The sequence below is a fragment of the Rousettus aegyptiacus genome, unplaced genomic scaffold (genome assembly GCF_014176215.1).
Source record: "Rousettus aegyptiacus isolate mRouAeg1 unplaced genomic scaffold, mRouAeg1.p scaffold_m13_p_16, whole genome shotgun sequence".
Lineage (NCBI taxonomy): Eukaryota > Metazoa > Chordata > Mammalia > Chiroptera > Pteropodidae > Rousettus > Rousettus aegyptiacus.
The window spans coordinates 13,114,315-13,142,208 of record NW_023416291.1 but is presented as its reverse complement, the minus strand read 5'-3'; the positions used below and the strand labels follow the sequence as shown (position 1 = coordinate 13,142,208).

Genomic DNA, 27,894 nt, shown 5'->3' with positions numbered 1-27,894 from the left:
TAACTAGAATTTCATATTTTTGTTTTCATTTTGAAAATGATACATAAAATTATTGAATGACTTGATATTCATAGATAAAACTGTGTATAGGGCTAACTCTCTTTATGGAAGTTTCTAGAAGCAGCTGAGCCCACTATCAATCCATCAAGTATTAAATGACTTTACCGATTTTAGTACATGCTAAGACTGATATAATCTGATTATGAATCATCACCTAACCTGTGGATAATGGAGTACACAGTGTAGCTTAGAAATTCACCATTGGAGCAAGCAGAAGTCCACAGGAAAGAATGTGATACAAACCTTTCTGATTCATTCACTTATAGGGAAGAAAAATCTTGATCACTTCTGGAAAGAATTTCTAGTTTTTAACTAATCCAGTCAGTTTTCCTAATCTTCATGATGACTGGAAACAGGTTAGGAGTGGGAGGTAGTGGAATTAAAATGAGAAGTGCTGTTTTAACCACCGCCATTAAAAGCTTGGGAAATAGATAAACCCCAAATCGCCAGAGAACATTCTTTCCTTACAATGTTTACAAAATAAAGAAGACCGATCTTTAGAACAATGTAGAGCCATGGATAAGTTAAAATCTTTAGGAAGGGGGACGCTTGGGAGAACTCTTTTGTACTGTATAATCAAGACCCAGAAGAACTGACTTGTTTCAATTTCCTGGCAAAAGAAAATGCGGGATGGTAGGGTTTGACATTTCAACATTTTATCTGAAACTATGAAATGGAAACAATGGCGCAAAATATATCACTCAAAAAACAAACAAAAAAACAAAACCAAAAAACAAAAAATCCCCCAAATGTACAGCTCTAAAAATATGCAATCAATGTTTAATATTCTGAGGATTAAGTAGCAAAATCAAAAAAGATTTTCTATTTGACTAGGTTCACTTCCTCTGAATTCTTCTAAGAGTTAAAAAAGAATATCACACTTATTGATTTAGAACCATCAGATTTTACTTCAGGAAAATCTAATATTCTTCAAAAAGTTATAACTTTAATGTTAGCACAAAAAATTACTTCCTAACATTTCATTTTAAAAAAGTTTTTCCGCAGCCAAAGATTCCTATTTTTGAATTACAGTACTGCAAGGCACAGATAGAACTCACCTCCTTCAAAACACACATAAGATAGACTCCCTGAAATAGAATTTTAAAATCCTTAAACAATTAGAAATGCTACAAAGTTAGCAATTTTAGGTAAAAATGTTGCTCCTACAGATCATGCACCTTTCTTAAAATCAGTTCAACACATATGTATAAATAATCCTTTTTAAAACATTTGTACTTGAAATGCCGTTCCAGTGATGCTGAAGACAGCACTAAACAAACCTGAAAAGTACTGTAACTTGATAAATTTTGTTATTGCCTTCATTAGAGATTGTATCATCTCTAGTATTTTCAAAGACTTGAATTTAATAATAGGGTAACTATACAAGAAATAAAGGATTTTCTTCCTTTCTTTTTAAATAATATTTCCTTCACCTCTGACATCAATTCTTTTATAAAGAATGCTAAATGAATTTTATTTTTTGTTCGGTAAAACTGAGGCAAGAACCATTTAAATGCCTCCACTAAATGTAGAATGCAGCTTAATTAGGGACCAGGTACATATTTTCCTCTGAAAATTTTTGGTCAAGCACATCTAACCATAAAAGCGAATGGAATTTTAAGAGGTAGATTTTTTCCCATGATGCATTTTGTTACTAAATGTATTGTCAAGAAAATAAAAACAAGCACTGAGTGTGTTTTCTTAAAGTATAAGGGTCTAATGAAAAGAAAAATAAAAGATAGATACTTGTTACAGTCTGACATTTTAACAGTCATGGCATTGGATGTTTTGTGATCAGTGCATTTTGGACTCTCTTGGGATCAAAACACGAGTCTGCTGACTGTATTGAATCCTCCCCCGCCCCCTCCGCCGGCTGGCCCACAGCTTCCAGGTGGGTCGTTGTCGTCAAACCCATTTGGCCGAAATGAACAGGAGGCGGATGCGGCTTGCAGGGCGCGGGCGCGAGCATTCAACTCTTGTTCCTAAAATTAAAAATAAACTTTTCTGAAATTAAAATCCTAAATACAACGGATGGATAGATCACTTATATAAATATTTAAAAACTGCCTTAATCTTTAACAACCATCCTGTGAATCTTGGTAACTTTAAAAATACTGACTATATTAATCCTTTCCATATCTTACTAAAGTACATAATCACAGATGGAGAACAAACTCTTGGTGTGACTCCGTAGAATGACAGATCCTGAACGCTGTTGTTTCAATACCTTTCTTCACAGAAGAGGGAAACGGGAAGCCCCAGTCCTAAAATTTCTCCAGAGAAATATTACAGTTCTTGTAACACTCATCAACACATGCAAGAATAGATTTCTTTCCTAATATACAGGATCAGAATTCAAAGTTTATAACCATGGATTATCTACTCTCTATAAAGTGAGGCTATTTTGGGAGTGGGTAATTATAATAAAAGGCATAAATAATGAAAGGAGGCTGAATTTTTTCTACCCTTTCTTTAGAATACCTCTCTGTAAATAAAAGAAATTTCAAAAACACTTCTAAGAAAATGGAGCCTATTTCCTTACAGTATTAGTTAAAACCGTTCTCTACCAGATTATTAGAAATATTATCAGGAATCATATTTATCTATGTGCCAGACACATATTAGGTGCTCAATAAATATTAATGATCTCAGATTAGAACACTATTAGGTACTTAGCCATGAAAGGAGGAAAAGTGAATAATAATGGCAAATCCATTTGGCAAGCCATACAACTGGATTCTAAAAACAGGCACGAACTTCCTGGAAGAATATGTAAAGTGTTCTGGCACGTGCCTATTTTTCGGGTAAAACGGGTACAACTTCAGATGGGGCTGACGGCAACGAGGCCTAAAAGCCACCGGTGGGAGCCTACCCCGTAGCTCGTTAGGCATGATCGTCTCAAAAGACTTGCAAAATAGTTAACATTCATAACAAAACTGTACTATTTCCAGTTTTTTAAACTAAAGGCCCAGTTACTTTGCTCCATCTGGCAAGGTAATATTACATAATTTCTAACTAGATTTTTTTTTAAGTTAGAAATGAAATAGTTAACTAGAATTAGTGGGGTGATCATATTGTAAAGTATAAGAATGCTGAATCACCATATTGTACACCTGAAACTAATGAAACCAATATCAGACTGTATACCAACTATATGTAAATTAAAAAAAAAAAGAAAAATAACTTAAATAAAATTTTAATTAATTTAGCGATATCTTTTTTGCTTTAAAAAACTTGCCAATCTGAGACTTAAGATGGAATTTAGAACTGCACAAAACAAAAAACTGAATAAAGTACATAACACCGTTCCTTTACAGTGACATTAAAACAATAATGAAAAGAATGGCTCATTACACTCAAATATTGTATCATCGGTAGGTAATGGGGTAAAAGGCAAGAAAATTATTTAGAGCGAGGCTGCGACACAAGCAGTTGCTATGATTATAGAACTTTGGTGTTCTGAGCACAGAAATGAAAAGTCATTTCTCATCTTTTCAAACCCATGTCTCTCCTTCGATAACGATTTCACCCAATCATTGATATAGAAACAACTTGCATATTTCCAAAGTCAAGATTGCATTGGGCCTTATTTTCTATATTTTATATTACAGGAAATTTTGATTACAACTAAACTCTTGACCTCATTCCACCTTAATCTTTAAGAATCGTGATGCTTACTATCTAAGTGCTTATTTTATAGCTAGCAAGAAGGACATGGTTGAATACATTACATTTCCTAGATCAGCGGTCCCCAACCCTTTTGGCACCAGGGACCGGGGCTCGTATGAGAGTCTAAGGCCTGATGATGAGGTGGAGCTGAGGTGGTGATGCTAGCGCTGGGGAGCAGCTGCAAACACAGATGGAGCTTCGCTGGCTCGCCCGCTCACCGATGTGTGGCCCAGTTCTTAACAGGCCATGGACAGGTAGGTACCAGTCTGCAGCCTGGGGTTTGGGGACCCCTTCCCTGGATCATAAGCCTCCTGACTAGATGTTAGAATATTTGGTAGTTGATCGGTTCTATCAAATATCCTGAGTTTCCCTTTTTTCTGTAAAATGTATTGTTTTTGTCATTCTAGAACATTGTCATACTGCTCTTAAAATGTTATCGGATAACAACATTATTTATTTTATAATATAGTAAATTTGAAAACTTTTGAGAAAACTTTCCTCTAAAAACCATTTCTTCTCTTATTCTAGCTGTATCTTTTAGGAATTTTATGGCTTTCAAATATAATTTTTTTAGAAACTTTCTTGTTTAAACTTATAAAGTCACTTGGATTACTTCATTTATATACCTGCAATTTCATCTATGATTTACTGTTGGCCCTTTATGTTATTAGGAAGTTGGCAGATTTCAAAGAAAAATATTTTGAGCAAGATTTTTATTAATATAATAAAAATACTAACTCCTTCTAACGATTCAGAAGTAAATTTGGCTCACGTGAGACCTTTATTCCATGACTTTCATTTACTAACCTATTATGTCCTTGGTTTTATTGCTCAGATCCTTAAAGAATACAAATATTCTTTCTTTACATTTTCTATCTTTTAGTTTCCTTTATCTTATTCACCTAAACATCAACAAATGGTCCTTAGAATATTTATACAAAGGTCTAGAAGGAATAAGTATTGAATTTAGCAACTGTTTCTCCTGGTAGGTAGGACTAAAGGGAAGAGGCAAGATAATTCCATTTTATTAAATTTTAGATTTTATAATAATCTCATCTTAAATTGCAAAGTTAACACTCTGTAAATTCCCTGAAGATGAAGAAACTGATTTCAAGATTAGGTTGTGCATTTAACCGTCAGTTGTTTAAATATTTTCCACAAATGAGGAAGCTTCTAGTTCCAACTTACCTGTAAATACAGTTTATTGTCTTTTGTTATAGCATCCATAAGTTCTTTCTGTAGAGGGGGCTCTCCGTTCACCCAGAGTCCACTGGTTGAATTATTATCACTTAAACCATTAGTGCTGTTCTGTTTTTTATAAAAAAGCACATAAGCTGTGTCCTTTGGAAACCTACTCGTAATTTTCTGGACTGACTGAAATGAAGTAAACGTCACTCTGCTGTCATTAAATAAAAACCATTCTTTTGACATTTCCTTAGTTTCCAGATCCTGTTCTATAACTGCACTAGGACTCTCTCTCGCTAATGCCAGAGTTTCTGACTGGTGGTACATCCGGTACGAGGACTCTGTACCCGTGACGTCTCTGGCGTAAGAATAGTAATGCCCACTCTCAGAGGATACGCCAGAGTGTACGACGACAGAACTTAATAGGTAGGGCACCAGTTTTGGACAGCACACTTCTTCAGTCCCAGAAGGCTTTAATTTTTTAGCTAGGTTTTCACTAATATCAGTGAAGTCAACATCTATAGACCAACTTTCTGACAATGAAGAGAAAGAAGTAGTTCTTTTAACTGGCAACTCCAAAACCAGTGGCAGTGACACGTTGTCTAGAATTTTTCTTCTTACATGATACTTCTGATCATATGAAAATCTCAGGAGAGTAAGAATAAGGTATTCAGGTTCCTCCGTGATTTGCATAGTTTTCTCAGCATTCTGCAGAGAGGCACAGTTTTCACAATAATACTGGTTGTCGCCAGTAAGAATCTCTGGAGCCAAAAAATAATTTAGTAAGTCAGTTACTGAAGGTGTGGCTTCACCTCCTGGTTTCTGAGGTACATCTTTATTAATGAAAATCTTGCTAGATTCATTAGGGGCAGAAGTGTTTTCACTACAGCAAAACTCATCAGGAGGACTGCCTACCACCATGCTTTCATTCACCGCTGAGTCACAGACAAAGGCAGCTGCTGCTGGACGAGAATCTCCTGGCTCTTCTTCAAGACCAGGTACCCTGGCTTGCATTAGACCTCCATCCTGTGTCCTGGGTGATGATGCAGGATCTTGAAAAGACAAGTTTTCCGTAGACGAGGAAGGGCAAAAGGCAAGTGAAAGATCCGTAAAGGCTTCCACTTTCTGAGAGGTACTCCCACAGTTCAAACAACATATGTGAGTTCGTAGTTTTCCTCCGAACATTCTTTCTATTAGAGTCGTCTCACCGCCACTCGTGTAAGGGGTCTCTGTCAGTGCAGCTGTCTTACTGGCTACTTCCTGGAAAGAAGTCTCAGTGCACCCCAGACTTTCAGAAGGCTTGTGTGAGGACTGAACTTTCAAGATCTTTTCTTCTTCATGGAGCCTGCGGGACAGTATATCATTATTTAGCTATTTCATTTAAGTTTAAATGTCATTTCGATTTAAAAATATTGATGGCTTATATGAATAAATTATTTTTATCAAATATAATGCTAAAGTTAAAAAACCAGGTTTCTCCTCTTTTAATCAAGAGAAATATTGAACAGTTTAAGAACATACATTAGAAGAGGGGTTATGGGTTCTTACTACCCTAGATTCCATTACACTTTCTTCAGACTGCCATTTTATAGCACATATTACGTTAATGACGTATGTTCCTTAATTGTCTTATATATCTTTGTCTGCCTCGCATCTCATAGAAAGCCTGGCCCAAAGAACCACTTAACACATCCTTAGCTGAAAGGAGGGGAGGCTGCACATTTGAGCTCAACTAACTTCACCAGTCATTCATGTGACAAAAGGGAGGTACAAGAAGATCATAGGTTTTATTAACTAAGTACTAAGGAGACAATAACACCCACCAAACCCACCCAATTATAAACTGGGCTAAAGGAGCAGGATCCCGTTTTACTATTAAAAATAACAAAAACTCAAGAGCTTTCATTTATGTGGTTATATCTATATTTACTGTATTTAAAAACTGATAATAAAAGTGATAAAACGTTTAAAAACAGTAATAAATCTATTAGTTGTTTATAAATAACTTTTAAAATGAAAAAGTTATATTTTCTCAAGCCAAAAAATCTATTGAGAAGAATGACATTATTTCATATATTGCAAATATTTCAAGGATTTGGCTTAAGAGAAGGCAGCGGGATCCTCACTATCTGCTGTGTATTCAATCTAGTTGGTATGTTGTTTTGGATGAAGTATATGAAGAAAATCTGGCCTTAACTACATATACAAAGAAATGAAGCTGAAAAAAGAAAGACCTCCCGAAAATATTTTGGGAACCCCTAGGGGTCCTTGTACCACACACTGACAAAAGCTGGTCTAAAGTAAGAAAATAAAAGAAATCAAATTAAAAACAAAGAATGCCTTAAAAATATAATAAATGAAAGATATTTTAAAGATTAACATTTGAAATGTTTTTAGAGCTAAAAAAAATATTATGTAGAAACAGTCTGTTTTGAAAGAAAGCAATTCAAATCATAACTTGAAAAATACTTTTTACCTGTCTAGCAGAAACCTGAGGTATTCAGAACAGTCTTGCTGTGACCTGGGGGTAAACCATGGAGGTCTGGAAGCCTCGAAGAATATCCTGGGTGCATATGCTTCTCTCTTTGGATATCAATAGAGAAAATACAAGGAAATGATTTTTACACAATGAACTGGATAACTGAGATCTTAATGTACAATGTTTAATAATAAAGATTATTTAAAATTACATTGTGCTTAAACCACACTACAGTGTCCAACATGGGGGGAGATACAATCAGTTAGCAATAGAGTTAGATGACCTTCACTCATAATTTCTCATTCTGCAGATGAGAATCAAGATCTAGAGAAACGATGTGACTATTCCAAGGTCATAGAGGGCAGGGGGGATTACATGGGAACCCAGGTCTAACTCTTAATAGAATGCTCTCGGAATTATCTGAGTCAAGTGCTTGAGTCCACAATTTTTTGAAACCAATCTTAAAAGACATGTTAATAAATACATGTTTTAGATAAAGTAATAAAGAGAATCCTCTACCGGGCCATGCGTACTGTACCACATTAGGTGAGTCTATGTGTCATAAATGTGCACAATGGTGAGCACACTGGTTAAGGACCTTGCTGATTTTTTTTTTTTTTTTTTTTTTTTTTTTTTTAGTACGGAGGCACTTCAGTGAAGTGGTTACTCATAGACTTTGGAGCAATCTATGTTCAAATCCTAGAATTTGCAATGACCAAAGGAACTGAAAAGGCATTGAAAAGATGTGATAATAACTTGAACATGTAGAATTCTCTCGGCATTTTGAGTATTTCTGATATACAACAGAGTCCTCAGTTAAGGAAAATTTTATCAAAGTAAGGGTGTTTATAGCATTCTGAAGGAAGGAAGTTTAGTGTACTGGTCAGGCACGGGTGCCAGGGTAGTTTGGTTCATATCCTAATCTTGCCACTTGTTTGCATGACCCTGAAAGCAGGTAACATAAGCCCGGTTTTTCCCCCTGTAAAATGGGGATACTACATTATTATCTCATAGACTGGTTTTGAGGATTAATAAATAAGACATGTAAACCACTTAGTGTAGAAGCAAGAGAAACTTAAATGCTCAGTAAATGTTACCTTTATTATAAGAAAAATAAGCCTTTTCAATTATATATGGAAATCTATCTCCTAAAATAATCCTTGTTGGCCTGCTCCCAGACAGGGTCTCGACTGTGACAGAACTTTATTAGGTTCTCTTGTTTATTCCTTTCTTCTTTCCTTGGGAGCAAGGAAACCTCCTAAGAGTTTTTTTTTCTTTCCCAGTAGCTCTGGTTTAATAACTCAATATAGTATATATATAATGTAATTTTATCTACATGAATACATGTAGGTACATTTATACATATACATTATATAAATATAAAATGCAGAAAATACAGACTAGTGATAAAGCAAATGCAGAAATCCAACTAGGGAACAATGTTTGGGAGGTGGAGGGAAAGTTCATCTCTCTGGGTCCTGAGAAATTCAATTTAATTCGTGAACATATTTCCCGCAGACAGAGAATAATAAAATTGTCTCTGAGTCTATTATTACTCCCAGGCCACTGCTATCATCTCTTGTGTCAATCCTGTCTTGATTCTTTCCCTTTAAGAAGTTATACTTGAGATATTTCTCAGCTTGTGGATAGGAAACAAGGAATCCTTATCAACTCAATCCTACCAATTCTGAATCTATCTTCTCTTATGGCCCTAATTGCATACTCCTTTAGACCTCTGTGAAATTAAGACAGAGTAAAACCAGAAAATAATACAGTATTATTTATAAATGATATGCATTATTCATAGTACTGCTCGAAAGTCAAACTCTAAGTTCCTTGAACAAAGAAATCCTCTTTGCTTATCCTGATTTTAGGCAGTATCTCTTTAGCATTTCTAAGTGGATTTCTTGTGCTCGGTGAGATATATATTATTTCATAAGTTAAAAAGGTTTACCAAGTTTGGTATAATGTGAAGTTTAAAGACTATTATCATATTAACATGTATATTATGTATATTCACATATACATACTACATACACTCACACTCACCTGTGTATGAGCCAAAAAGGCAAAAAGATGCTGTAATTTTTTCATTAATGAATTGCACCCATTTAGATTTAAAGATAATACTTGTCTCCTGAAACTGAAAGAGAATATAATGATTTTTATACAACTATGTACACACACATGCATTTTTTAAAAGCCAAAGGAAGTTAGTTAAAGAACTTACTGTCCTTAACGTAAAACTTCTCTTACCTGATGGCCCTTTATCTAGCAGTGAAGGAGGAAGGGGAGAATGATGTTAATTAAACACTTGCTATGTGGCCTGACGATGGCCTATGTACTACCCTACCGCATATCATTCCTATGTTCTGGATTAGCAAGCAGAAACAGATTAATCTATTAATTAATAACATAAGTAAGCAATTTTTAAATTCTTTCAAATATGTGTGAAATAATATACTGTTATTAAAACATACTATCAAGTTAGAGTGATTTAAAGATTGTGGTATTAGTACAAGATAGGAAAAAAATAAACAATTCAAAAAATAGCATAGGAACAACTGGGTATTCATTTGGGAAAAAATAAAGTTAGATAAGATTTTACATCATTACGTATGCCACTTGGAGTAATTGAGCTAAATGTAAAATACAAAACTACTGAAATACTTAAAAGAAAAAAAGAGGGGAAATTTTAAGGGAGAGGGCTTACTGAAATTCAGACACTACAAATGAAAAAGAGCAGATTTGATTACATAAAATAAAAAATTGCAAATGTGATGCTCTACAAACTTATATTGCAGTGATTGTAAGAAAGCACATAACAAAAGATTATCATTCAGAGTATATATAAATCACTATGAAAGAAAAAAACTCAACAGAAAGATGCATGAAGGAAAAAACAGATTATTCAGAAACATAAATGAACAATAGACAGGAAAAACTCTGTAATGATCAGCAATATGCAAATTAAAACAAAAAGACATTTTCCCCCAGATTGAAAAAAATTTTGACTGCTGATTATATCAAATACTGCTAATGGTATGGGGTCATAGGTATGAACATATATTAGCATGATCAGCAAGTTCACATACTGCAACCTTTCTGGAGAGCATGTGGCATAACCTAGTCAAAGAGGGTCCTCTATATCTGCATGTGGGCAGGGAGGCATTGATTATGAGTAAAACAGCCTAATATTCAGCAATAGGAGTATGGTTAAATAAATCATGGCACATCCATTTACTCGGCATGACAGACACTGTTCTGTCATTGCCCTAACATGGGGATTTGTGTTGGAAATCCAACACAAATCATTAAAAGATAAAAATTAAAGCAACTGGCTGGAAAAGAATATTTAAGTAAGAATCTTTATAAATAGTCTTTAAGAACACAATGCATTTGTTTTTATACTAGATAAAAATTTCATAACGAATAAAAGGTCTGGAATAATGCACAAAACTTAACGAATTACCTTTGGGAAAGGGAATGTCTGATTTAAAAAGAAGGTTTTTATTAATATCTGATTTTCATTTTATATATTTCTATATTTAATTTATTTTTACAATCATGAAGAATTCACACATTACCAAAGAAATGATACATATGCCGTCTGCTTACTCTGAGGCAGGATTATTGGTCGCCCTACACTAAGATGTACTCTTTGAACTGCAGTTGCCAGCTCTAACTGCTTCAGGTCTGCTTTCCCCACCCTGTCAAGTAGAGGGCCAGACTACACGACCTCTGGTGGTGACATGTGGATTCTTTCAGACTTATGCCTAGCATCACTTCTGTCTAAGAGTACACATTTTCTTTAAAAAAACAAACAAAAAATCCCCAGTACAAACAAAGAACAAAAAACCCTAAACTAAACAAAAAAACACCTTTGTGTTGATAGTATATTTTGAGGCCAAGAAACAAAATAAAGCTAACTCTTTATCTTTTAGTTTATAATTCCTCTAGGTAGACATAAAAATTTACAAAGACTCAGAACTCAATTTGTAAACACCTTTGGTCTAAAGTTCCACTTGGTGGGTACTAGACAGAAAAATCCACCATACTTGCCTTTAGGACAAGTTTATCATGAATTTGCGCCTTTACACACAGCATTTACATAGCTAACCACCTCTATTTCCTATTTACTCGAGGGCAAAAGAAAATGAATTTGGAAGTAAATCTGTAAGACGGCAAAGGAACATATCGGTTTATACATTTGTTCAGTAGCAATCAACTTGGGTAGGAAGCAAAGCTTAAACTTCTTTAACAGCAAGAAGTTACTGATCTGATAAACAGCAGAATACCTACGAGCAGAAGAAAACTAAACACGACTCCCTCAAAAGACACATAGGTTAAAAAAAAACACTATCACACAGGATAATAACAAATTAGTACTTGAGGACACAAGCTCTTTGACATATGCTCAATCAATCCCTCTTGCTATGCTAATAAATACCAAGTCAGAGTAATTTATAAGACTGTAAATGCAATATATAACATAAAATAGAACTCATATAACATTTTAATAGTTCATAAGTACTAAAAACAATTTCATTTCTGAAAAAGGCAATTATATGAAAATATTAATATTTCTGCCATTATAATGTAAAATACCTTACATTTCATTAGCATGCATCAATTTCTACAGTTAAAATTTTTAAAAAGGTCAAATTAAACTTACTCTGTGGCCATAAACAATGCTTGTATAACACTGTTCATATAACATGTATTTCCTAGATTAATAAGACCAGTTTTCCCGGTTTCAGATTTTCCAGAAAGTCTAGACAAGCAAGATGCCAAAGAATTGTTTTGAGAAGTCCAGGCACTTTGATTGAGAATCAATTTAATCTTCTCTTCACTGGGCTTAGGAAAATCCTGTATATCATAAAGAAGAAAAATAGTTTAAAATTATAAACTACTTTTGTTATTAAATTAACACCATAAAGAAATTCTTCCACTGACATTTAAACTTTTTTTCCTCCCACTTAGTTTTGAAATCACTGAGAGATCTTGACCAGTCATCAAAAAATCAATTACACTATATGCAAAAAGAATTGTCTCCTAAAATAAATATCTCCTAAAGGTAGAGTTTACCAAGTCCAGGAACACTCATCAACCAGGAATTGAAGTCATACTGAACTATTAGTTTCTTATTTGCCAGTGAAATGTTTTAAAAATAAAACTGAGGTTAGAGAGTATACAGACAATTATGTTTGAATAGGACTTATTCGAAGGCAGAAGAATGAGGACATAAATTCGCACACAATTAAATAAACAATTTGTTTTTAACTTTTGCAATGAAAATAAGAAATATCTCTTTTTCATTCACTACTAATATTTACCGAGTATTAAACTTCAGAAATAAAAGCTTGAAGTTATGAGGGGATTAAAATGAAAGCCTCTAAGTACAATGATCTCTGACTTTAAAACCCAATCTCATGTTCGATCATATTCAAAATTATTATAAGACACAGATTCTTCTTAGCCACTTTGTGACATATGAGATCAAATCTTAAATGTTTAATTGATTTCAAGCACAAGTAGAGCATCCAAGAATACAGAAAGCTGGTAAAATCATTAAGGCTTTTTTGGACTGCTACTACCATCTGGTACTAATACCTTAGAAAACAAACATTTTCTAAATGAATTTCAATCTGATTTTTGTTGTTGTTGTTGGTAGCTATTGGGTTAAGCGTGACTCTTGCTTCTTCTCAGCTTATTTCAGTTATTAAAATTTTCAATATGTAAAGCAGTGAAGAATGACAATCAATTAACGACAGCATTAGCTTTCATCTATGGGCACAGTGACATCATAGAAAGAGATTAACATTATTACCAAATCCATGAGAAAAAGCCTCTGTACATGAAGCATTTACTGCTGATGTGTCAAAGTGTCGCATCAGTGGTACGCATTAAAACTTCTGAACAGTGTGCGTTCTGGGCTCAACCCAAATCGGTGTGATTTAGCTAACTACATAGTAAAAAGAAAATGTTTTGTGTTCCTTTGATATGGAAGATAATGAGATCTTACATTTTATTTCAGACCTCAAAAAGAAATACTATTAACAGAGCTTATTTCTAATAACTTCGGATTAAGTCTAGCTCAGACAAGCTCTCCAATTCTTTTGCTACAATCTGTTATGCAGTAAATTTACAGAGGAAATTGTGCTTTTTGTGACTCATTTTTCAAGACAAACAGAAATCAGTGCTTTTTAGATCCAACATGTATTAATTATACAAAATTGAAAAACAGGTAAGTTCACAAATAATTCAAGTAAAAAATCTATGAAATGTGGACGTTCATATATAGTCCATAGCAAAAATGGAATTGAAATAGGAAAGAAACCAAAGTCAAATATTTTATTAAATTGCCTCTCCTTGATTCTAAAAAGCACCTTATATATTTTAACACTTCTGATACTGGGATGTAACTCTGACGTTTATAGTCATTTAATGTACCATTACTTTTCTTTCACACAAATTTCCCCGAGAGCTATTATAAATTTAAAGATACGCCTTATAATTGATGGCATTGTAGAACTGAACACATATGGTTATTAATCTAGATTAGTTATAGCAAATAAGAGATTACTCTTAAATATTAATGAACCCTGACTTGAAATGCAATTCTCAAATAAAAAGCACATTATCATAAAGTAGTAAAGTGAACAGCGGGTTATAGGAATATGTCAGTCACATCATTTGCCCATCACCTAGTGGGCTGCAGCTCTACAAATACTGGTGCGACCATCACCATACCTTTATTGCTTCCAGAATAGGTTCATAAAGATCTGGGAATCCAGAATAGTGATACATCATACAGTGTATCAATTCCGTTAACTGCACTAAGAAGGCTGTACTGGAAGGCAGACCATCACTTCTGAAGGAGTGAACCAAATTGAGGACATGAGGCACAATCTGAAGAGAAAAAAAGACAAACATTCCTCAATCTATACAAATTGGTAACAAATTCTCTGATCTACAAATAGAAATCGACTGTTACTCAATCAGCAAACATTTTTCTGTATGTTTTGTCACTTTCTAAAAAAATTATGACGTTAAAAATTTCTAGAATATCAAGGTAGATCTAGTTTTCAAAGTCACATATGATTGTAATTCCATATAAGACTCCCTCTCTTCATCTAACATACAAACTAAGGAACAAAATAGGAGCCTTAGTCACTGCTGCCATTCTACAGAATGCTCAAAGTTGAAAAGCGTTAGGGTTATTATACCTACCAGATTGTTCAAAAGGAACAAACTTTTAAAAGATAAACCTAGAGCTCCATCTAGTGTGAATTTTCGATCTTTCACTTGAAAGAATATTGTCCAAGGCAGCAACAACAATTATAGGATTATCGACTCCCTTTCCTTCCCCCTACAAAGAACCACCATATTCTTAAATTAACACTATTCCCACCTGCTCTGTCTGGTTTACACTTATGCTTGAGGTCTTAAATCACATTTTAGCTTTGTACTACCTTCTTTAACCTCACTTCCATCAAAAGTATTAATTTGACCATGAAATGACCAGTTCCTGTTGAGGTCACTCTATTGCTATCGTCTCTTCATTTCTAAGCAAATCTGAATTATAATTTTACCTCATATCTATCGGATACGCTCTTGCTAAAATAGTCAAAAATCTAAATTAAGCTTTCCTAATGTTGATATGGTTTTTGCAATCAGGTAACATGGTTGTCTACTACTAAATCCTATGTGGTCAAAACTGTTACTGACAGAAATAAGACCAAGTCCCTCACAGGCATATAGATATATGTCTGGGCAGGCCATTACCTTTTAAATGCTTGAAAGTTGATTTCTTTTGAATGAGCAAATCTAAACATTTGTAGACATTATTGTAACCCATTAAACTTAAGTTACTATGAGAGAAAATATATATAACTTATTTAATTACAAACTTTGTTATTTTTACTCCTGTTTACAATTTTCTCCACTTATAAAAAGCACATGAAAAGCAACTTGGCACATAATAATACACATTATAACCATCTTGGTTTGCTCTAAAATACTCTAAACATATGCTATAATGAATAATGATGCTTGGGATTCCAGAGTATTGCTCATACTCAACAACTCCTAACCAGAGTCCTTTGCTGAGTTAGAGCTGTAGGTGATTTAACTCCACAGGCCTAGGTTAATTTTAGCTGACAGTCAGATCAGAATGCAAAGTATGCAGGCAGTAATTAGGTGTTTGTTTATAGGCTTTGCTAACTAAGACCACAATTTTCAATTTCAGATCCGTTCCTTAAATAAATGATTTCATACTTACTTATCTCAATAAGCCAAATATTTCAAAGTCAACTGTTTGTTAACTCAACTACTTTTTTCCCCAGAAAAAAAAAAAGTAATACTAAGTAAGGAGATGTCTTCTGTCTTAAAAATTGTGAGCAAAGAAATACGTTGAGTATAGCATTAGCAACTAATAAGAGAGATTAATGAATGTGTTCCATGTAAACAGTAATAAATCTTAGAATGGATGATTAAATTATGTCAGAGAATCTCCTTCCCAGAAATTATGAAAACAAACATTTTCTCAAATGGCATACACATAATTGTGCCTGAAGATAGCGAAAACTTTGCTACTACACCTGCTTATTAGCTCAAGGTCGAGTTTCATTTGTGTTTTAACACACAGATATAAGGTTAGTGATTGATCGAGCTCAACACTTAGGATATTTAACTGTAGAAATCACTTACCTTAAGTGATAATGTACCATGTAATTACTTGTTAGTAAGGCTGCCTTACTACAAAGTCTGCAAATTTTCCTGCAGTGCAAATGAAGCACTGAGCAGCCTGTATGTGGTTCTCTGAGGCAAGTTATAGTTCTAGCTACGAATCACCAACTGGAATGCTGCACTTCATCCGTCTCCTTTGAACTTGTGGTGTGTGAGTATTCCTAAGATTTCTATATTGTGGGGCATTGATAATGAGTTTCAGTCCAATAAAACTGAGGCTCAGACCTTGGAGGAAGCACTGCTTTCCTGTGATGCCCTAGATAAGTGAACAGGTTCCCAAAGTACTGTTTTGTCATTTCTCATCTGCAATAACTGATAATCAAATTACTGAAATCAAATCAAATCGAATCGAATCAAAACCAATGATGTAGGTGGTTAAAAGTGGTACGAGTCTGGATATATTTTAAAGGTTGAGTCAATAGAATTTGTAGGATATGAGCTGAGAGAGAATGAAATGCCCTAATTCTGGGGCTGATGTTTTCATGTTTTTGGAATTCTAAAGCAGTCAGTGGTTCTCAACCTTTTCCCCCTTCTCTGCTGTTCACACGTGCCAAACACAATCATCAGTGACACTGACAAGGGACATCTCTCATGTAGAGCAGCAAACTTTCAATTGCTGATTGTGGTTACAAAGTGGGCGGTTTTGTTGAGACCCCAAACCTTCTGAAAATGTATTCTTTGGAAAGAAATCCTACAATCTCAAATTTCTAAGAAATCCTAAAGTTATATGTAAATAATTAGATTTAGGGCCTACTGTCTTTTTGCTATATACAAATGTGACTTAATATTGAACTAAAATTTTAAGACAAGGGTTTTCGACACAGAAGGCCTGTGTCACAACTCACCAAATGGAACGCCTCTGGAGAATGCTGAAAACTGAGCAGCATGTGAGAAAGAACGGCAAGAGCACCAGGTCTCACAAGAGGAAACCAAAGTCGATTAAAAACCTTAAAAAAGACAAGACATCCATCTTAAGTTTGGAAGGAAGCCATTAACCCAATCGGTGGCTATTTTCCTAAGGTTCCAAATCATTTATGTGACTATTCCACCCCCCTCCCTAGAAAGTCCTACCATAACATAACTTTTAAACTTTGAGAGAAGAAAAGTTGGGGAAAAGCATGACAGAGACTGAAGGAATATAATGGCCTAACCAACTCTTAAGTACTCCTGATCAAATAAAACTGTCAAATCACATTTATAAGGTGATAGCTCTCGGATCCACTATTCATCGATTTATTCACCAAATATTTATTGAGCACCTACTACTGATCAGCACTGTTCTAAGCCCTGGTGATATAAGAGTGGCTCAAAGAAAAATCCCTGATCTTCCAGGGCTTACTGTCTGGATGGTGGGTAAGAACAATAAAAGGTAAGAGGGAGATAAGTGCTAGGAAAGCAGGGTATGACGAGCAGGTGATGCCGCGCAGCGAAGGGGTCTGCTATTTTATACAGAATATTTAAAAAACGCCTCAACAAAAAGGCGACTTCTGACTATAAAACACTGAAAGGAATGAGAGTAAGCCTGGCAGATACCTGGAAGAGTACGATAAGCAGGGCAAGGCCAGCACGGCAAGGCCCTGAGGCCGCCGGCCTGGTGTACTAGAGATACGGCAAGGAGGGCAGTCCGAGCAAAGCACAGAAACTGAGGCACTAACAGTGGGAGGGGCTGGAGGAGAGAAGCGGCGGGAGGCCAGGGTCATGGAGGACGTGTTACGCCTGCAGGGAGGAGCAGGGAGGCTACTGCGATCACGACGGCAAGGGACGAGCTGACTTTGGACCAGGGTGGCAGTGACATGGCTGGTTAAAAGTGGCAGCACTCTGGGTATATTTTAAAGGTAGAATCAATAGGATTTGTTGGATATGGGGTGAGAAAGAACGAAAAGAGACAAAAAGAGCTTCAAGGTTTTTGGCCTGAGTGAGTGGAAGTACAGAGTGGCCATCTGAGACAGGGAAGACCAGGTCTGAGAGCGGAAAATCAGGGATTAAATTGTGGATAATTTGGTCTATGGTCATGCCACCTTGAACAAGCCCGATGTCTTATCTTGGAAGCAACGCAGGGTTGGGCCTGATTAGTACTTGAACACTAGGTGCTACAGGCATAAATAAGAACAAATAAATAAAAAAACAAACAAACAAATAAATTGTGGGTAATTTATATTTATCCATGAAAGCTGAACATGGAGTTCATGGGAGAGTAATGGACTAGAACTATAAACCTGGCTCTCATTAACTTAGAGATGTTATTTAAAGCCATGGGACACATATATGGTTAGTGTGAACTGAGAAAAAAGTAGGCCAGAGACAAAGCTGTAAGGCACTCTAAAGTAAGAAAGATCCACTACAGGAGACTGAGATGCCAGTGAACTTAGATGAAAACCAGGAGACTGATGTCCTGGAAACTAAGTGGTGAAAGTCTTTTAAGGGAGGGTGATCAACTGTGTTAAATGATGCTGATAGGTCAAATGAGAGGAGGCTTGAGAAATAACTCCTGGGTTTACCAACACTGGAAAGCGCTGGTGTCAAAGATAGTTTTGGCTGAATAATCTTAACGAAAGCTTGATTAGCTGGATTTAAGAGATAATGGGAAAAATATGTTTTCACATTAGATTTTTGAAAACAGTAAAATTATTTTAGTTGCCTATACTTAAATAGAATTTTTAATTCTAAAGCCTACTCAAATTACTATTCGAAACAAAACCAAACAAGAACACATTCAAAATTAGATGCTTTATAGGGGACAACTGAAAGACAAAAAGATTCATTATACGAGTCCATACATTCTAGCAGACTTATATATTTCCACTTACCAGTTCTATTTTCAGTAAAGTAACATCTATCAAAATAGTAAACTTTTGGACAGCTGCCAGTCCTTTCAAGAGTGCAATCACCCATGTGTCCACATGCTGAGCCAATGGCCAGGACAGCCAGTCAATCATTCTGAAAATGGAAGGAAAATGAAGCTATCAACATTGAAAATATTTTCAACGTTATTTCGTTAGTAGTACCAAGTTACAATAGATAACCACTCGCTTTGTGACTCAATGTTTACCGAGCTTGCTTATGAAAAGCACTGATCAAGAGGTAGGAATGAGTATAATGGGTGCTTGTATTCAAGGAGTTGCAATGTCGTAAGCTCGCAGTTTCTTATACAACACATTCCCATAAAAGAATTTCTAACAAACCGTCATTTTGAATGAAGTTTTAAATTCATGTTATATAGTAATATTAAGAATTCATTACACTACTTTAAGTGAACTAAGGTATATGGATATAAACCAAAATTTTTCCTCTCTGGTGATTACAGTATAAATATGACATACACTGTTAAAAAAGACTATATTTTGAATCGAAAAAGGGCTCTTCATCCCTTTCAAGTTTTACTAAACAAAAGGAAAAAGAAACTTCAAATAGATAAAAGGACACTAAATGTGTAAATAACCTAACTGGCCTCATTTTGCATAAGTGAGTGTTTTTCTCTTGAATACCAACCCGGTTTAATGGGAATAAAGGCAAAGTAATATGGGGTCTGAAGGAGACTGTCCCTAATGTTAGACACCAATCACAGAGAAGACTGGTTATAACTTCTGGAAAGCAACTGGGCCAAATGTTCACATTATTTGACCCAGTAATCCAATTTGGGGGATTATATAATAAGAAAATAGTAATCAAAAAACAGGTTTTTAAAGTTAGAGTGATCTGGTTTAAAAATCTCAATTCACCATTTATTAGACAGGGGAACCCTAAACATTCATGTAAATTATTTAACCTCTTTGCATCTCAGTTTCCTCATTTTTAGATTACAGACAAACATGCTTCTTTTACAGGGCTGATATGAAGAGTAAATGAGTTAATATATGAGACTGGAAATACTTATTTTGAGTGCTTCTCTTCCACCAAATATTAATACATGTGGCAATAAGTACTTGGGTTGTACAAAATGTCAAACATAAATACTAAGTACATCAACACATGACCAAAAGAGCTACTAATATATTAAAAAGACCGACTTCTAAATTGATATGGTTATCTTCACAACATCAATAACTCCATTAACACTGGAGTATTATCTTTGTTAAGGTTTTCGCTCTTAATACTTAAACGCTCCATTAGACGTTAAGAGGGGCTCCAAAGTCCAAATGCGCGTTAACTACCAGTTATCTGTATGCTCCCTTTGTTTCCTACACACATTGTTTTACTGGCCATCTTTTTCCTACAATGATGGTTGTAAGTCATTAAAAGAGTCCCTGACAGCTGTCCCACATCTTCCAACTGTTGTTAGGCTGATTTTCACAAGTCTGTGGTCACTATGCACATGGAGTCGAAAGCAGAGACAGACACTTGCACTTGTGTACAAATTATATTCACTGTAGCACTGCTTACAATATGAAAAAAATGCAAACAATCTAAATGTCTATCGATAAAGAAATGGCTAAGCATACCATGGTATTGATACTATGGAACGTGTAGAGTTTTAAAAAGTGAGATAGATCTATATGAATCTGTCTATGAGAATGTAACATGAAAAGCTCTGAGAGCGTTGAATTAAAAAAAAATACATTAAGTCTTTTAAAAACTTTTTGTTTCAAACACATGTGAGTACATATTGTATATTTTTTTAGTGTAAATATACAATATTTACGTGGGTTCTGTGGACTCTTCTCCACAGGGGGCAGCACTGACGGGGTAGAAGCAGGGTGGGCTCCTAGAACACAGGGCCTGAGGCCAGAACCCCCACCGCTCAGGTGTAAGGGGAGCGCTAGCAGAGAGAGTGGACAGGGTAGAGAATGCCACGTGGCCGCGTCTCTTCACTATCCCTAATTGCCCAACCAGCCTTGTCCTCCATCCTCCCCATTTCCAGCGTCCCAGTTCATAAATCTCATATGTCATTTCTTTCTACAGCTAAAAAAAACAAACAAAAATACTTAACCAAAAAACCCCCCAAAAACCCAAAAAATAAAAAAACAAAAACCACTCCCCCCCCCAAAAAAAAATGCAACTTGAAAACCTTAACATTAAAATCAGAAATATTATAAAAGGCCACAAAATGGATTTAATCTTAATTTGTGGAGAATAAAACCACTTGTCATTTTTAGATGGCAGCCTCAGGGCTAGATATCCAGCCTTTGGTTTTATTTGTTCCAATGTTTTAAAAATTGGGAAATTTCACATTAAAAAAAAAAATGGATTTCAGGCTTCTTTTGAAAAATCAGATCAGCTGAATGCAAATTTTCTTGCGGGAACAAGACAGCTGGAGTTGAGGATCAGCTTTCTCTTTTAGAAGGTGCTCGTATACCCCATTCCCTGTATTCAATTGCACTTGGCCTATTTCATACTTCAATGTCACTTATCTGGTCCTGGTATGATATCTGCATCTGCATATTCTTGGATTACAGAAAATGATAGTAAAGCATGATAACGGCTATTTATGTGTGAGGAAGTATAAGTTGGGGGCATGGTAAAAATAAACACTGCTATCCTCGTCAATTATATTTGTAATATAAGAATAATTACTCTGGGTAGATTATGGGTTAAATAGGATAATGAAGCTAACTTAGAAATGCAATACGAAAACTGGATTACAACTTTCCATAGAAACAAATACGTAAAAATTGAGTTCCTAATATATTTTAAAAATAAAAGAAAATTATAAATTGGATACTGTGGTTGTTTTGAAAAGACTAAAAAGTTAAGACCAGGAGTGCCAAATGCCAAGAAGTGAAATTTGCACTTGATTTAGTAAGTGGTGGAAATCACTGTCGTTTCTTGATCAGAAGGGAAAAATGAGTGGGTCAGGATGACTTAGAGAAGAGAGATACGTCACTGCTGGCAAAAAGACTAACTGGAAGACTCTGTTGCAGTGGTACGGCATGCAATGGAAATGTTAGCTATTACTACCTAGGCGATGAAGGTGGATCTACTTATTTTTAATTTCAGTTTCACTCTGAATCTTCCTATTTTGCCCAAAGGGCAACATAATTTATGATATATTCCTCTCAAAAAGGAAGAAATTTCAGTGCTATTACTGACAAAAGTGTTGCTGGTAAACGGGACACAGGAGGAGTTTCATTAGGGAGAGATGGAGGAGATAAGAGTGTTTCTTAAAAGTAAAAGAATGAGGACTTTACATAAAGACTGGGAAATCAACCACATATACGTGAGAATTGATAAAGTGATGAAAATAAAGGGAAAAGGAAATAAAAACAGATAATATAAAGAAGATCCTAATAGCATGGAGTCACAGGACTAGTTATTATTTAATAATAAGAGTACAGAAGAAAATAAGAATAAGGAAGAAAAAAACATTTCAAACAGACAAATGTTAACAGTGTATTACAAAGAGATCCCAACTTAAAGAGAAAGTAAAAGTATGAACTTAGCTAGGGAAAAAAGAAAGGTCCCAGAGGGAACAAATAGGTTACAAGAAACAATGAGCAAAGAAATTAGTAAAATATACGGACGAACCAACTCGTGACTGTACAGTAGGTGTATGTGTGTGCATGTATTTGGAATTACAAAAAGCTGAAAATGTATTTGTGAATTACTGGGATGCCGGTCAAGCATATCGTTAGATAAACAATTCATTCCAATTAATTTGGAGAATCTTTACATATTTGATTCCTTGATTTCAGTTTTAAACACTTCCCTTAAATTTTTCGACGAAATATAACAAAATATCTCCTTCCTTTCAAGTCTACAGTTACCATCTATATCGTCACGAAGAAGTACCTGCAAAGAGCTCGGGTCATACTTGCATCTTTTACATTTGGATCCGTAGTAAGGCTCCTGATGAGAACTGTAATCATCTGAAGAGGAATATGCTGCACAAGGCTTGCCAATGCTACAGAAGGTTCAAATGATGCATCTATTTTTTTAATTAAAAAGAAAAAGGAATATGGCAAGAAGGTTCAAGTGAAACATTAGAGAGAACACTTAACCAAAAAGAAAAAAAAAAGTAATTGCAGCAAAAGTGTTAATCAGGAAGCAGTTGTTATGTACTACCTCATGCGTAGACTCTAACATAAAAGGAATGTTAAATTATAGAAATTAGAGATCAAGAGGGAGTAGCCATGATTGCTCATTCTATAGGCAGAGCTACTGCAATATAAAAACCAATGTTCACTATTGCCATATTTAGTCCATAAGTTACTTTATTTTCTTGCATTCTTTAATATTAAGTTGTTGCCGTGCTAAAATATTCATTTGTAAAGCAGTAGTAAAAAATGAAAGTTATTTAAATTCCCACTTTAGACCCTCCAAAGTAATTTACGAGTATTAATTACAGGAGTCATTACACTTCTCTAAAGATTTAAAAAATCTCTAAATGAAGAAATTAAAGTGAATTTGTGGGGGGGGGGGGGCTTGGTTTAAACCATATAAAAATTAAGAAAATCCAAGGCGAACATCTTTATTGTTACACTTGAAAATGCTCTGGAGAAATCTAACAGTTCTAGCAACATAGGCGATACAAGAATTGCAGTTTTAAAAAAATTAACTCGGATACTGCAAATACATATTGCTATTTCTTTCATAAATTATTGAATTCATCAGAATACATGGAGCTTATTAAAACTCTACTCTTATTTCTGGTTCACAAGTAAAGACGGGCACCTTCTTCACAAGTTCAATTTCCAACACCGGCCAGGGAGAATGAAATGCTTGCGCCAAGCAGAGAGGAAGTGAACATCGTTTTGAATCTACTGTTTCACAACTCGCGGAGCTGGAAGCTCCAGTTCACAACAAGGAATATAAAGGCACGGGTAAAATTCTTGGGTGACAGAGCATTTTCTCCCCAAGTATCTATCACTTGACCCCTCCCAGCTTTCTAAGGATGCGGTTCACGGGCTATGTCCCCAGTGCCAAAACATCTAAGTCCTCATATTCTTTCCATTCCCTCATTCTACCTGCGTCCTCTCTCAGGAACACTACTGCAGACAGAAAATGTCAATATTCAAAAACTACATAGTTACTAGGATAATCCAGTAATAAAACAAACTGCACAATCCATGAATAAAATAATGGGAAAAGTTTAAAAAATAGGAGGAAAACTCATTACAAAAAAATAGGGTCACAGTATCATAAGAAACTTTATTACACTACCATTAGTCACTAACAAATAGAATTTTATGTAGTAGCTGTCATCCTCAAAGCATTCCATAACTTGAGCAGAGGCTGAGTAATCAAGCAACTTGTTTAGTGCCAAAGGTCTTAGATCTCAAGGTTCTCAACCTTTATAATAAAAAAAATGGCCTGTTTCCAAGGTACAAAGTGACAACCTGAATAGGGTAGTGGATTGGAATGAAATTTTGGACGAGGGTACTAAGATTCGCTCCCACTAGCAATATTTTCAGGGCAAGGAAGCAAACACGGTGTATGTATGGGAGACATAATGAATTTCAAACAAAGGTTTTCTTAGGATATGACCCTTACCTGTAGAAGAAATGCTTGCAAAAACTTCTTGCAAGGAAGGCAGCAGTGTGGAGGGCTCCGCCTTCCAGATGTTCTGCAGCAAGTTACTCACTTTTGTCACCTGAGAGACATATTCTCGCAGCTCTTTCTCCTGAGTGGACACACACTGGAAGTGGCCTATCGTTCGAACCAGCTGTTGACAGAAGGTGATCGATAATTTCCCCTTGGGGATGCATTGCACGAAGTCGGTCAGGAGGTCGCTCAGTCGGGCACAAAGCTGCGGCTCCGGCCTCTCACACACCATCCGTAGCACCTCCACCTGCAGCAGGCTGAAGAGGTCTAGCACCGACGGGCAGCTCATGATCAGCTTCAGGCCGTTGTGAATGTAGTCCAGGATGGCTACGTCCTTCCTGTCCAGCGAGTGGTAGCCCTGCTGAAGGAGACCCAACACGAACGTCTTGTTGAAGAAGGCCTCGAACTGGGGCCGGTGGTACCGTGCATAAGCCTCCAACACTTGGTGCCCCACTTGTCGCTGAAAGGGGTCCTGGCCCTCCAGGATGAGCCGGGTGGTCAGGTCAAACATGGCCTCGCACTGCGCCTCGTCTAGCCAATGCTCCGCCGACTCCACCACTTTCCGCACAATCACCCGCTTCAGGGACAGCGGGTGCGAAGAACTCACTAGGCCCTCCAGGATCTTGTCCATTGTCGCCACGCTGCAAGACCGGGGAGTAGAGAGCGGGCGGCCACGGCCCCAAGGTGGGACAGGAGAGCCCCGGGGCGGAGGTGAACTTGGAGCGCAGCAGCAGCGGGACCGACCACCGCCACCGCTGCCTCAACAGCCACATTTATCGGGCAGGGGTGTCCATCCAAGCCCGGGCCGGAGAGAGCAAGCTGGGGGCTCGTGAGAACCGGCTCCGCCCGCGACAGGTCTAATGAGCCGGAGGCTCGCACTTGGCCGCCGCCCCGCGCCCGCGGTCCTTCTCAGCATCAGCACCGAGGGGCCGGCGAGACCCCCCGGCGGCGGCGGCGGGCGCTAAGGGCCCTGGGCTGCGATCCGGCAGGTGGAGGAAGCGCGCCTCCGCGTCCTGGGCAGGTGTGGGGGTCCGGGCTCCAGCAGATCGTGAGCCGGAGCGGACCCTGGGCTGACGGTGAGCCGCTGTCACCCAGATTGCTGGATCAGCCGGGGAGAAGAGGAGGTGAACATGCTTGACCCGGATTCAGAAAGTCCAGCGAACAGGAAGTGAAGGACTTAGGACTCTGCGGAAAGGCCCGCCCCTCCTCCCTCTCCTCCCTCCGCCCCTTCACACTCCTTCCCTCCCTTCCCACCGCCCCTCCCCAGTCCTTTCCTCCCTCCCCTGTCCCCTCCTGCGCCCAAACTCGCTACTCCCTCCGGGTCACGCGCGGACCCCGCCCCTTTGCTGCTGCGCAGGCGCGGCCGCCTCTCGCCGAGTCGCGCGCAGACACCTGCGTCATTCGGGTTCGTGTGTCGGGTCACAGGCGGCCTTGCGAGAGCAGCGGCCGAAGCGAGCGCGGTGGAGGTGGCCTCGACTCTGGGATTTCCACCTCCTGATCTCTGTAGGTTCTGGGTCAGGTTACTCGCGAAAGTCCAAGGAAGTGTTCTTTATGTAAAATCTTGTAAAGGAGAAAGGTTTGAAAATGCTAGCACTTGGTGAGAAAGTAAGGAGAAAAACCTAAAAACTGGGATTGAGAATGAATCGTTTAAGGTCTTGGCTCATTGGCTCATTCATCAAGAAATGAGCTAGGATTCCTAAATGCGAGTCCCTTCTCCGTTGTGGTTAATAAAGTAAGGACTATACTGGCCGTGGCGGCATCACGTTTAACGACGGTCAGTATCAGAAGGTTGTTTCCTTAAGCCTCTAGCAAGTATCTTCTTAGTGAACTTTTCTGGTATATCTAAAGTTTATAAGCTGCCCCCCCCCCCAAATGAGAGAATTACTGCAGAACGACAGGTGAGAAAATGAAATGCGGTTGTGTATATACCTGTGCCAAAGAGTATTTTGAAAATAGAGAACTAGGTGAAAATTTCACAGTATTTTTAGTATGTGTGTGTGCTGACATCGAAGAGTGCAGTAAAGGAGCGCGGATGGAGTCATGCTTGTACTCTCACGTTAAATTCCTAAGATTCATGCATTTATCGTCAATTACTTTGAATAATCAATAACATTACCCCCTTTCTGTTAATGTCTTCAGAAATTGAATATAAAACATGATATCTGAGTGATACATAAAGAATTTGTTCTGTCTATACAATACAGATAACATAATTTCATGCTATTAGGTGTTCGAAAGCACCATGACAGTATTTCTAAGTCTTCCTTGAGTGATAAATGCATGAAATAAAATATTTAGTAGGTTTTTATCACAAAATATTCAAAGGATGTTTCCTTTAGCCATCGGCAAAAAAAATGTACATGATATGTTATCACGGTTATAAGATTTAAATTGGAAGTGGTCAGCTTTCAATTATTTTATAACACAATTAAAAATTACATAGAGTACTATTTCTGTTCAGCATTTTAAACTTTTCAGAAAAGTGTGGAAAGGTTTTGTTTCATTATGCCTTGCCACTAATCATTGGATTAGTAAGTATAATTGCTACAGGCTTTCAGGTTTTGTGTAAAGATTTAGTCTAAGGCCTCAATTACTAATTAAATGGTTTTGTAGATATAGATCTGGGAATGGGAGTTAATTGAAGAGGTCGAAAGAGAAAAAGCTCAGGACAAAGAATTATTGTTTATTAAACATCCTCTATTTGCCTGAAACAATATATTATACTTAATCTTTAGTTCATAAAACAGACTTTTGGAAGTAGACAGTAATAGCTTTATTTTATAGATAAGGTAATGTTGCTATGAGCACTTAAATAAATAGCTATTAGGTGAAAATAATGTGTGTGTAGTGTGTATTTGTGTTTATTTGTGATGAGCAAAGAGAAAAGGCATTTCCAAAGGCAGTGGTTAGAGTTGGCCAACTGCAACAGCTCTACTGTGAAGTTAACTTTTCCCTAGGATATTTATATCACCCTATAGCATTGAAAGCAGACTCATTTTAGATTAGAAAGAGCTGTGATAATAAAGCATCATATAAAGTAATTATAAATAATCCTTTTATGTAGTAGGAACTGTCCATGAACATAATTGTAAGGAAAAAATAGAAATATATAAACCACTTTGGAAAGGTGGGTTAATATTTCCTTATGAATTATAAGGCACACCAAGCTAATCTCACTACCCTATTTTAAATCCTCCCATGCTTCCCTTTTTATTTAGAATAACATTCAAGTGCCTCCCATTGATAAGACCTTATATGAAGCAGCTCTTGAG

General features: G+C 36.6%; 1 protein-coding gene across 2 annotated transcripts; it reads right to left on the bottom strand.

Moving 5' to 3' along the window:
• Window positions 1-699: 699 nt before the first annotated feature.
• USP38 (ubiquitin specific peptidase 38) lies at window positions 700-25,773 on the bottom strand. 2 transcript variants are annotated; one of them, XM_016123306.2, is made up of 10 exons: window positions 24,572-25,773; window positions 22,871-23,006; window positions 18,952-19,081; window positions 16,990-17,091; window positions 14,147-14,305; window positions 12,069-12,262; window positions 9,443-9,536; window positions 7,391-7,497; window positions 4,918-6,259; window positions 700-2,042 (listed from the first exon to the last, which is right to left on the bottom strand). In XM_016123306.2, exons 1-10 carry the CDS (start codon window positions 25,251-25,253, stop codon window positions 1,881-1,883), a joined length of 3,108 nt encoding a protein of 1,035 aa, XP_015978792.2. In that variant the 5' UTR covers window positions 25,254-25,773; the 3' UTR covers window positions 700-1,880. The 2 variants fall into 2 exon arrangements, with proteins under 2 accessions (XP_015978792.2, XP_015978793.2); XM_016123307.2 differs by lacking the exon at window positions 22,871-23,006 and having other exon boundaries at window positions 945-2,042; window positions 24,572-24,703.
• Window positions 25,774-27,894: the final 2,121 nt, after the last annotated feature.

What these genes read in the sequence shown, in the direction of transcription:
- USP38 (XM_016123306.2), bottom strand. Translation starts at nt 25,253, where the DNA reads ATGGACAAGATCCTGGAGGGCCTAGTGAGTTCTTCGCACCCGCTGTCC. An exon ending in CTATTCTGGAAGCAATAAAG is followed by an intron (nt 12,263 to 14,146) that starts GTATGGTGATGG and finishes TATGATATACAG; the next exon opens with GATTTTCCTAAGCCCAGTGA. An exon ending in CCTTTTTGGCTCATACACAG is followed by an intron (nt 7,498 to 9,442) that starts GTGAGTGTGAGT and finishes TGATATCCAAAG; the next exon opens with AGAGAAGCATATGCACCCAG.